Source organism: Tachyglossus aculeatus, chromosome 1 (genome assembly GCF_015852505.1).
Source record: "Tachyglossus aculeatus isolate mTacAcu1 chromosome 1, mTacAcu1.pri, whole genome shotgun sequence".
In the NCBI taxonomy this organism is placed as follows: Eukaryota; Metazoa; Chordata; class Mammalia; order Monotremata; family Tachyglossidae; genus Tachyglossus; species Tachyglossus aculeatus.
The window spans coordinates 2,640,114-2,652,288 of NC_052066.1; the positions used below are offsets into that span (position 1 = coordinate 2,640,114).

A 12,175-nucleotide genomic window follows, 5' to 3' on the forward strand; every position below is an offset into this window, starting at 1 on the left:
CATCCTTGAGGGAAAACGTCTGGGCCCACAAACCTTGAGGAAAAATGTCCCGGCCCATAAATCCCTGAGGGAAAACGTCGTGGCCTCAAACCTGGAAGGAAAAAAGTCCTGGTCCATAAACCCCTGAGGGAAAACGTCCCGGCCTCAAACCTGGAGGGAAAAAAGTCCTGGTCCGTAAACCCTGAGGGAAAAAGTCCTAGTCCCTAAAACCTTGAGGGAAAACATCCTGGCCCATAAACCTGAGGGAAAAGGTCCAGGCCCACGAATCTTGAGGGAAATGTCCTGGTTTGTAAACTCTGAGGGAAAAGATCTGGGCTCGTAAACCCCTGAGGGAAAATTCTGGGCCTGGAAATCTTGAAGGAAAAGGTCCTGGCTCATAAATTCCTGAGGGAAAAAGTCTGGGCCTGCAAACCTTGAGGGAAAACGTCCTGGTCCCTAGCCCTGGGGGAAATGTCATGGTATGTAATCCTTGAGGGAAAACGCCTGGGCCCACAAACCTTGAGGAAAAACGTCCCAGCCCATAAATCCCTGAGGGAAAACATCCTGGCCTCAAACCTGGAGAGAAAAAAGTCCAGGTCCATAAACCCCTGAGGGAAAGCGTCCTGGCCTCAAACCTGGAGGGAAAAAAGTCCTGGTCCGTAAACTCTGAGGGAAAAAGTCCTGGTCCCTAAAATCTTGAGGGAAAATGTCCTGGCCCATAAACCCTGAGGGAAAAGGTCCAGGCCCGCAAATCTTGAGGGAAATGTCCTGGTCCGTAATCCCTGAGGGAAAAAATCTGGGCTCATAAACTCCCAAGGGAAAATTCTGGGCCTGGAAACCTTGAAGGAAAAGCTCCTGGCGCATAAACTCCTGAGGGAAAAAGTCTGGGCCTGCAAAACTTGAGGGAAAACATCCTGGTCCCTAAGGCCTGGGGGAAATGTCATGGTATGTAATCCTTGAGGGAAAACGTCTGGACCCACAAACCTTGAGGAAAAATGTCCCGGCCCATAAATCCCTGAGGGAAAACGTCCTGGCCTCAAACCTGGAGGGAAAAAAGTCCTGGTCCGTAAACCCCTGAGGGAAAACGTCCCGGCCTCAAACCTGGAGGGAAAAAAGTCCTGGTCCGTAAACCCTGAGGGAAAAAGTCCTGGTACCTGAAACCTTGAGGGAAAGGTCCAGGCCCATAAACCCTGCGGGAAAACGTCCTGGCCTCAAACCTGGAGGGAAAAAAGTCCTGGTCCATAAACCCCTGAGGGAAAATGTCCCGGCCTCAAACCTGGAGGGAAAAATGTCTTGGTCCGTAAACGCTGAGGCAAAAAGTCCTGGTCCCTAAAACCATGAGGGAAAACCTCCTGGCCCATAAATGCTGCGGGAAAAGGTCCAGGCCCGCAAATCTTGTGGGAAATGTCCTGGTCTGTAAACTCTGAGGGCAAAGATCTGGGCTCGTAAACCCCCGAGGGAAAATTCTGGGCCTGGAAACCTTGAAGGAAAAGGTCCTGGCTCATAAACTCTTGAGGGAAAAAGTCTGGGCCTGCAAACCTTGAGGGAAAACGTCCTGGTTCCTAAGCCCTGGGGAAAACGTCATGGTACGTAATCCTTGAGGGAAAACATCTGGGCCCACAAACCTTGAGGAAAAGCGTCCCGGCCCATAAATCCCTGAGGGAAAACGTCCCGGCCTCAAACCTGGAGGGAAAAAAGTCCTGGTCCATAAACCCCTGAGGGAAAACGTCCCAGCCTCAAACCTGGAGGGAAAAAAGTCCTGGTCCGTAAACCCTGAGGGAAAAAGTCCTGGTCCCTAAAATCTTGAGGGAAAATGTCCTGGCCCATAAACCCTGAGGGAAAAGGTCCAGGCCCACAAATCTTGAGGGAAATGTCCTGGTCTGTAAACTCTGAGGGCAAAGATCTGGGCTCGTAAACCCCCGAGGGAAAATTCTGGGCCTGGAAACCTTGAAGGAAAAAGTCCTGGCTCATAAACTCCTGAGGGAAAAAGTCTGGGCCTGCAAACCTTGAGGGAAAACGTCTTGGTCCCTAAGCCTTGGGGGAAATGTCATGGTATGTAAGACTTGAGGGAAAACGTCTGGACCCACAAACCTTGAGGAAAAACATCCTGGCCCATAAATCCCTGAGGGCAAACGTCCTGGCCTCAAACCTGGAGGGAAAAAAGTCCTGGTCCATAAACCCCTCAGGGAAAACGTCCTGGCCTCAAACCTGGAGGGAAAAATGTCTAGGTCCGTAAACGCTGAGGCAAAAAGTCCTGGTCCCTAAAACCATGAGGGAAAACGTCCTGGCCCATAAACCCTGAGGGAAAAGGTCCAGGCCCGCGAATCTTGAGGGAAATGTCCTGGTTTGTAAACTCTGAGGGAAAAGATCTGGGCTCGTAAACCCCCGAGGGAAAATTCTGGGCCTGGAAACCTTGAGGGAAAAGGTCCTGGCTCATAAACTCCTGAGGGAAAAAGTCTGGGCCTGCAAACCTTGAGGGAAAACGTCCTGGTCCCTAAGCCCTGGAGGAAACGTCATGGTATGTAATCCTTGAGGGAAAACATCTGAACCACAAGCCTTGAGGAAAAACATCCTGGCCCATAAATCCCCGAGGGAAAACTTCCCGGCCTCAAACCTGGAGGGAAAAAAGTCCTGGTCCATAAACCCCTGAGGGAAAACGTCCCGGCCTCAAACCTGGAGGGAAAAATGTCTTGGTCCGTAAATGCTGAGGCAAAAAGTCCTGGTCCCTAAAATCTTGAGGGAAAACGTCTTGGCCCATAAACCCTGTGGGAAAAGGTCCAGGCTTGCAAATCTCGAGGGAAATGTCCTGGTTTGTAAACTGAGGGAAAAGATCTGGGCTCGTAAACCCGCGAGGGAAAATTCTGGGCCTGGAAATCTTGAAGGAAAAGGTCCTGGCTTATAAACTCCTGAGGGAAAAAGTCTGGGCCTGTACATATCTATTCTATTTATTTTATTTTGTTAATACGTTTGGTTTTGTTCTCTGTCTCCCCCTTCTAGACTGTGAGCCCACTGTTGGGTAGGGACTGTCTCTATATGTTGCCAACTTGTATTTCCCAAGTGTTTAGTACAGTGCTCTGCACACAGTAAGCGCTCAATAAATACGATTGATTGATTGATTGATTGAGGGAAAACGTTCTGGTCCCTAAGCCCTGGGGGAAATGTCATGGTATGTAATCCTTGAGGGGAAACGTCTGGACCCACAAACCTTGAGGAAAAACGTCCCGGCCCATAAATCCCTGAGGGAAAACGTCCTGTCCTCAAACCTGGAGGGAAAAATGTCCTCGTCCATAAACCCCTGAGGGAAAACGTCCCGGCCTCAAACGTGGAGGGAAAAATGTCCTGGTCCGTAAACCCTGAGGGAAAAAGTCCTGGCTCCTAAACCGCTCAGGGAAAAGGTTCCGTTGTTCAGGGCTCATTGTCCCAGGATCACGGTACAGTTGAGCCACGGCCACAGGAAATGGGATAAAGAGCCTTTTTGGTAGCCCTTCCCGCTCAACACCGAAGACATAAAATTGCATCAATCAGTCAATCAATCAATCGTATTTATTGAGCGCTTACTGTGTGCAGAGGACTGGACTAAGCGCTTGGGAAGTACAAGTTGTCAACAGGATGCATCCCTGTATCCTGCCCCTCCTCGAGAGCTAATTTGCTTGTTCATTCAGGGGCATTTATTCATTCATTCAATCGTATTTATTGAGCACTCGCCGGGTGCTAAGCGCTTGGGAAGTAGAAGTTGGCAACATTTATTGGTTACTGCGAGCGGAGAAACGCGTTAGGCACTTAGGACAGTCCAAGAGAGTCCAGGGCCCCGATTTCCGCCCCGGAAATCGATGGATGGATCGATCGGAGGGCCGCGTCACCTGCTGAACGAGATGAGGTACTCGGGGTAGGCCTGGTTATCGCTGAAGACGACGAACATGGCCGGGTTCGTGAGGTGGTCGCTCACGGAGTCGAACAGGTCCGTGGGGTCCTGCGGGTTTTTCGGCGGAGGCGTGATGAGCCCCTGTCTTCCCAAGCAGAACTCTCCGGTGAGTACACGGGCCAGGTACACGAACTTGACGCCGAGGGCGTCGGGCTTGGAGTACTTGTTGTCGGCGGAGTACCTGGCGTTCACAGCAAAGTACGTCCCGTTCCCATAGTAGGCCGCTGGCGGGATGGGAGGAAGCGAGAGGGGAATTCAGCGACGTCGGACGCTCCCCCATCCGCACTCATTCATTCAATCGTATTTATTATTATTATTATTATTATTATTATTATCATCGTCATTATTATTATTATATTATTATTATTATATTATTATTATTATTATAACATTTGTTAAGCGCTTACTATGTGCCGAGCACTGTTCTAAGCGCTGGGGAGAATATAAGGTGATCAGGTTGTCCCACGTGGGGCTCACAGCCTTCATAATAATAATAATAATAATAATAATAATAATAATGGGAGAATACAAGGTGAGCAGGTTGTCCCACGTGGAGCTCACAGCCTTCATCCCCATAATAATACTAATACTAATACTACTACTACTACTACTACTACTACTAATAATAATGGGAGAATACAAGATGATCAGGTTGTCCCATGTGGGGCTCACAGCCTTCATCCCCGTAATAATAATAATAATGATGATGATGGCATTTGTTAAGCGCTTACTATGTGCCAAGCACTGTTCTAAGCACTGGGGAGAATATAAGGTGATCAGGTTGTCCCACCTGGGGCTCACAGCCTTCATCCCCATAACAATAATAATAATAATAATAATGGGAGAATACAAGGTGATCAGGTTGTCCCACGTGGGGCTCACAGCCTTCATAATAATAATAATAATAATAATAATAATAATAATAATAATAATAATAATAATAATGGGAGAATACAAGGTGATCAGGTTGTCCCACGTGGGGCTCACAGCCTTCATCCCCATAATAATACTAATACTAATACTACTACTACTACTACTACTACTAATAATAATGGGAGAATACAAGATGATCAGGTTGTCCCATGTGGGGCTCACAGCCTTCATCCCCGTAATAATAATAATAATGATGATGATGGCATTTGTTAAGCGCTTACTATGTGCCAAGCACTGTTCTAAGCACTGGGGAGAATATAAGGTGATCAGGTTGTCCCACCTGGGGCTCACAGCCTTCATCCCCATAACACTAATAATAATAATAATAATAATAATAATAATGGGAGAATACAAGGTGATCAGGTTGTCCCACGTGGGGCTCACAGCCTTCATCCCCATAATAATAATAATAATAATAATAATGATGATGATGATGGCATTTGTTAAGCGCTTACTATGTGCCAAGCACTGTTCTAAGCGCTGGGGAGAATATAAGGTGATCAGGTTGTCCCACGTGGGGCTCACAGCCTTCATAATAATAATAATAATAATAATAATAATAATAATAATCATAATAATAGGAGAATACAAGGTGATCAGATTGTCCCACGTGGGGCTCACAGCCTTCATCCCCATAATACTACTACTACTACTACTACTACTACTACTACTACTACTACTACTACTACTAATAATAATAATAATAATGGGAGAATACAAGGTGATCAGGTTGTCCCACGTGGGGCTCACAGCCTTCATCCCCATAATAATAATAATAATAATAATAATAATAATAATAATAATAATAATAATAATAATGGCATTTGTGAAGCGCTTACTACATGCCAAGCACTGTTCTAAGCGCTGGGGAGAATATAAGGTGATCAGGTTGTCCCACGTGGGGCTCACAGCCTTCATCCCCACAATAATAATAATAATAATAATAATAATAATAATAATAATAATAATAATAATATGGGAGAATAAAAGGTGATCAGGTTGTCCCACGTGGGGCTCACAGCCTTCATCCCCATAATAATAATAATAATGATGATGATGGCATTTGTTAAGCGCTTGCTATGTGCCAAGCACTGTTCTAAGCGCTGGGGAGAATACAAGGTGAGCAGGTTGTCCCACGTGGGGCTCACAGCCTTCATCCCAATAATAATAATAATAATAATAATAATAATAATAATAATAATAATAATAATGGGAGAATACAAGGTGATCAGGTTGTCCCACGTGAGGCTCACAGCCTTCATCCCCATAATAATAATAATGATAATAATAATAATAATAATAATAATAATAATAATAATAATAATGATGATGGCATTTGTTAAGCGCTTACTATGTGCCAAGCACTGTTCTAAGCGCTAGGGAGAATATAAGGTGATCAGGTTGTCCCACATGGGGCTCACAGCCTTCATCCCCATAATAATAATAATAATAGTAATAATAATATTAATAATAATAATAGGAGAATACAAGGTGATCAGGTTGTCCCACGTGGGGCTTGCAGCCTTCATCCCCATAATAATAATAATAATAATAATAATAATGATGATGATGGCATTTGTGAAGCGCTTACTATGTGCCAAGCACTGTTCTAAGCGCTGGGGAGAATACAAGGTGAGCAGGTTGTCCCACGTGGGGCTCACAGCCTTCATCCCCATAGTAATAATAATAATAATAATGATGATGATGGCATTTGTGAAGCATTTACTATGTTCCAAGCACTGTTCTAAGCGCTGGGGAGAATACAAGGTGATCAGGTTGTCCCACGTGGGGCTCACAGCCTTCATCCCCATAATAATATGATAATGATAATGATAATGATAATAATAATAATAATAATAATAATAATAGAATACAAGGTGATCAGGTTGTCCCACGTGGGGCTCACAGCCTTCATCCCCATAATAACAATAATAATAATAATGATGATGGCATTTGTTAAGTGCTTACGATGTGCCAAGCACTGTTCTAAGCGCTGGGGAGAATACAAGGTGATCAGGTTGTCCCACGTGGGGCTCACAGCCTTCATCCCCATAATAATAGTAATAATAATAATAATAATAATAATAATAAAAATAAGAGAATACAAGGTGATCAGGTTGTCCCACGTGGGGCTCACAGCCTTCATCCCCATAATAATAATAATAATAATAATAATAATAATAATGATGATGGCATTTGTTAAGTGCTTACTATGTGCCAAGCACTGTTCTAAGCGCTGGGAAGAATACAAGGTGAGCAGGTTGTCCCACGTGGGGCTCACAGCCTTCATCCCCACAATAATAATAATGATAATAATGATGATGGCATTTGTTAAGCGCTTACTATGTGCCAAGCACTGTTCTAAGCGCTGGGGAGAATACAAGGTGATCAGGTTGTCCCACGTGGGGCTCACAGCCTTCATCCCCACAATAACAATAATAATAATAATGATGATGGCATTTGTTAAGCGCTTACTATGTGCCAAGCACTGTTCTAAGCGCTGGGGAGAATACAAGGTGATAAGGTTGTCCCACGTGGGACTCACAGCCTTCATCCCCATAATAATAATAATAACAATAATAATAATAATAAATAATGGTATTTGTTAAGTGCTTACTATGTGTCAAGCACTGTTCTAAGCTCTGGGGAGGTTACAAGGTGATCAGGTTGTCCCACGGGGGGCTCACAGCCTTCATCCCCATTTTACAGATGAGGTCACTGAGGCCCAGAGAAGTGGAGTGACTTGCCCAAAGTCACACAGCTGACAATTGGTGGAGCTGGGAATTGAACCCATGACCTCTGACTCCAAAGCCCGGGCTCTTGCCACTGAGCCACGCTGCTTCTCTGTAATAATAATAAAGACTGTGAGCCCACTGTTGGGTAGGGACTGTCTCTATATGTTGCCAATTTGTACTTCCCAAGTGCTTAGTACAGTGCTCTGCACACAGTAAGCGCTCAATAAATATGAATTGATTGATTGATTGATTAAGCGCACACAGTAAGCGCTCAATAAATAAGATTGATTGATTGACTGATTAAGCGCTTGCTATGTGCAAAGCATTCATTCATTCATTCATTCAATGAGTGAGAGAAGCAGTGTGGCTCAGTGGAAAGAGCCCGGGCTTTGGAGTCAGAGGTAATGGGTTCAAATCCCGCTCCGCCACTTGTCAGCTGTGTGACTTTGGGCAAGTCACTTAACTTCTCTGTGCCTCAGTAAAATGATAATAATAATAATAATAATAATAATAATAATAATAATAATAATAATAATGGCATTTATTAAGCGTTTACTATGTACAAAGCACTGTTAAGTCACTTCACTTCTCTGGGCCTCAGTTAATAATAATAATAATAATAATAATAATAATGGCATTTATTAAGCGCTTACTATGTGCAAAGCACTGTTCTAAGCACTGGGGAGGTTATAAGGTGATCAGGTTGTCCCACGGGAGGCTCACAGTCTTCATCCCCATTTTCCAGATGAGGCAACTGAGGCCCAGAGAAGTCAAGTGACTTGCCCAAGGTCACACAGCTGACAATAATAATAATAATAATAATAATAATAATAGCATTTATTGAGTGCTTACTATATGCAAAGCACTGTTCTAAGTGCTGGAAATTTATTAAGCGTTTACTATGCGCAAAGCACTGTTCTAAGCACTGGGGAGGTTACAAGATGATCAGGTTGTTCCACGGGGGGCTCACAGTCTTAATCCCCATTTTCCAGATGAGGTAACTGAGGCCCAGAGAAGTGAAGTGACTTGCCCAAAGTCACACAGCCCCAGCGCTTAGAACAGTGCTTTGCACATAGTAAGCACTTAATAAATGGCATCATTATCATTATTACGAGAAGCAGCGTGGCCCAGTGGAAAGAGCCTGGGCTTGGGATTCAGAGGCCATGGGTTTGAATCCCGACTCTGCCACATGTCTGCTGTGTGACCTTGGGCAAGTCACTTAACTTCTCTGTGCCTCAGCTACCTCATCTGGAAAATGGGGATTAAGATTGTCAGCCCCACGTGGGATAACCTGATCACCTTGTATTCCCCTCAGCGCTTAGAACAGTGCTTTGCACATAGTAAGCACTTAATAAATGCCATCATTATTATTATCACGATAAGCAGCATGGCTCAGTGGAAAGAGCCCGGGCTTGGGATTCAGAGGCCATAGGTTTGAATCCCGACTCTGCCACCTGTCTGCTGTGTGACCACAGGCAAGTCACTTAACTTCTCTGTGCCTCAGCTACCTCATCTGTAAAATGGGGATTAAGACTGTCAGCCCCCCGTGGGACAACCTGATCACCTTGTATTTCCCCCCAGTGCTTAGAACAGTGCTTTGCACATAGTAAGCTATTATTCTCTCCATCCCCCCCATCTTACCTCCTTCCCTTCCCCACAGCACCTGTATATATGTTTGTACATATTTATTACTCTATTTATTTTACTTGTACATATCTATTCTATTTATTTTATTTTGTGAGTCTGTTTGGTTTTGTTCTGTGTCTCCCCCTTTTAGACTGTGAGCCCACTGTTGGGGAGGGACTGTCTCTAGATGTTGCCAACTTGGACTTCGCAAGTGCTTAGTCCAGTGCTCTGCACACAGTAAGTGCTCAATAAATACGATTGATTGATTACTAAGTGGCGGAGCCGGGATTTGAACCCGTGACCTCTAACTCAATAAATACGATTGAATTCATTCATTCATTCAATAAATACGATTGAATGAATGCTGCATGACCTTGGGCAAGACACTTCACTATTCTATTTTATTTTGTTAGTATGTTTTGTTTTGTTGTCTGTCTCCCCCTTCTAGACTGTGAGCCCGCTGTTGGGTAGGGACCGTCTCTAGATGTTGCCAACTTGTACTTCCCAAGCACTTAGTCCAGTGCTCTGCACACAGTAAGCGCTCAATAAATACGATTGGATGAATGAATGAATGACTCCAAAGCCCAGGCTCTTCCCACTGAGCCACGCTGCTTCTCTATCAATCAATCAATCAATCAATCATATTTATTGAGTGCTTACTCAATCAATCAATAAATCATATTTATTGAGTGCTTACTCAATCAATCAATCAATCATATTTTTTGAGCGCTTACTGTGTGTAGAGCACTGGACTAAGCGCTTGGGAAGTACAAGTTGGGGACATAGAGAGACGGTCCCTACCCAACAGCGGGCTCACAGTCTAGAAGGGGGAGACAGACAGCAAAACCAAACAAACTACCAAAATAAAATAAATAGAATAGTGAAGAGACTTGCCCAAGGTCATGCAGCATTCATTCAATCGTATTTATTGAATGAATGAATGAATGAATTCAATCGTATTTATTAAGTCAGATATTAAATAGCATTTATTAAGTATTTATTTAGTAAGCGCTCAATAAATACAATTGATGGTGAAGTCAGAGGTCACGGGTCCAAATCCCGACTCCGCCACTTAACAATCAATCGATCAGTCGTATTTATTGAGCGCTCACTGTGTGCAGAGCACTGGACTAAGCGCTTGGGAAGTCCAAGTTGGCAACATCTAGAGATGGTCCCTACCCAACAGTGGGCTCTCACATCATTCAGGCCCCCGGCCCCATTACCGTTGAGGCCCGCGTAGCTTCGGTTGAAGCCCCATTTGTTGATGTGGTCGATCTTATCGTGGGCGGTGCCGTGGAAGAGTCGCCGCTCATTACTGGCGCCGGCTTTCCTGGTGTCCATGCTCTCCTTCTTCACCAGGTAGCTCTGCCACAGGTAACGGTTCTGAATCCGCTCGATCTACGCGGGCATCGAGGAGAGACCGGGCTGCCGAGCGCGGACGCGGGCCCCAAGGCCGCCTCCTCCCCCGCGTCGCCCTCGTCCTTTCCCGCAAGGCCCCGGGAATCCCTGGGATCCGGAGGCGGGATGCTCCCACCCTTAGCGAACGGAAGAACTTCCCCCTCCCCGACAACACCAACAGGGAGCGGGAATCCATCCATCTTTGCACAGAGTAATCAATCAATCAATCAAGGGAGCGGGAATCCATCCATCTTTGCACATAGTAAACAATCAAGGGAGTGGGAATCCATCCATCTTTGCACATAGTAAACAATCAAGGGAGTGGGAATCCATCCATCTTTGCACATAGTAATCAATCAATCAATCAAGGGAGCAGGAATCCATCCATCTTTGCACATAGTAATCAATCAATCGAGGGAGCGGGAATCCATCCATCTTTGCACATAGTAATCAGTCAAGGGAGCAGGAATCCATCCATCTTTGCACATAGTAATCAATCAATCAATCAAGGGAGCGGGAATCCATCCATCTTTGCACATAGTAATCAATCAATCAATCAAGGGAGCGGGAATCCATCCATCTTTGCACATAGTAATCAATCAAGGGAGCGGGAATCCATCCATCTTTGCACATAGTAATCAATCAATCAATCAAGGGAGCGGGAATCCATCCATCTTTGCACATAGTAATCAATCAAGGGAGCGGGAATCCATCCATCTTTGCACATAGTAATCAATCAAGGGAGCGGGAATCCATCCACCCTTGCACATAGTAATCAATCAATCGATCAAGGGAGCGGGAATCCATCCATCTTTGCACACAGTAATCAATCAAGGGAGCAGGAATCCATCCATCTTTGCACATAGTAATCAATCAATCGATCAAGGGAGCAGGAATCCGTACATCTTTGCACATAGTAATCAATCAATCAAGGGAGCAGGAATCCATCCATCTTTGCACATAGTAATCAATCAATCGATCAAGGGAGTGGGAATCCATCCATCTTTGCACATAGTAATCAATCAATCGATCAAGGGAGCGGGAATCCATTCATCTTTGCACATAGTAATCAATCAGTCAATCAAGGGAGTGGGAATCCATCCATCTTTGCACAGAGTAATCAATCAATCAAGGGAGCAGGAATCCATCCATCTTTCTACATAGTAATCAATCAATCAATCAAGGGAGCAGGAATCCATCCATCTTTGCACATAGTAATCAATCAAGGGAGCGGGAATCCATCCATCTTTGCACATAGTAATCAATCAATCAATCAAGGGAGCGGGAATCCATCCATCTTTGCACAGAGTAATCAATCAATCAAGGGAGCAGGAATCCATCCAACTTTGCACAAAGTAATCAATCAATCGATCAAGGGAGTGGGAATCCATCCATCTTTGCACATAGTAATCAATCAATCGATCGAGGGAGCGGGAATCCATCCATCTTTGCACATAGTAATCAATCAATCGATCAAGGGAGCAGGAATCCATCCATCTTTGCACATAGTAATCCATCCATCAATCAAGGGAGCGGGAATCCATCCATCTTTGCACATAGTAATCAATCAAGGGAGTGGGAA

At 44.7% G+C, this 12,175-nt stretch overlaps 1 protein-coding gene across 1 annotated transcript in view; it reads right to left on the bottom strand.

The window, feature by feature from the left end:
- Nucleotides 1-3,546: 3,546 nt before the first annotated feature.
- LOC119932809 (protein mono-ADP-ribosyltransferase PARP14-like) overlaps nucleotides 3,547-12,175 on the bottom strand; it is a 126,488-nt gene continuing 117,859 nt past the window's right edge. The window contains exons 17-18 of the mRNA XM_038751964.1: nucleotides 10,419-10,593; nucleotides 3,547-4,125 (exon numbers count right to left, since the gene is read on the bottom strand). Of these exons, the coding sequence (XP_038607892.1) occupies nucleotides 3,836-4,125; nucleotides 10,419-10,593 (465 nt within the window). The 3' untranslated portion in view covers nucleotides 3,547-3,835. The remainder of the gene's footprint in view (nucleotides 4,126-10,418; nucleotides 10,594-12,175) is intronic.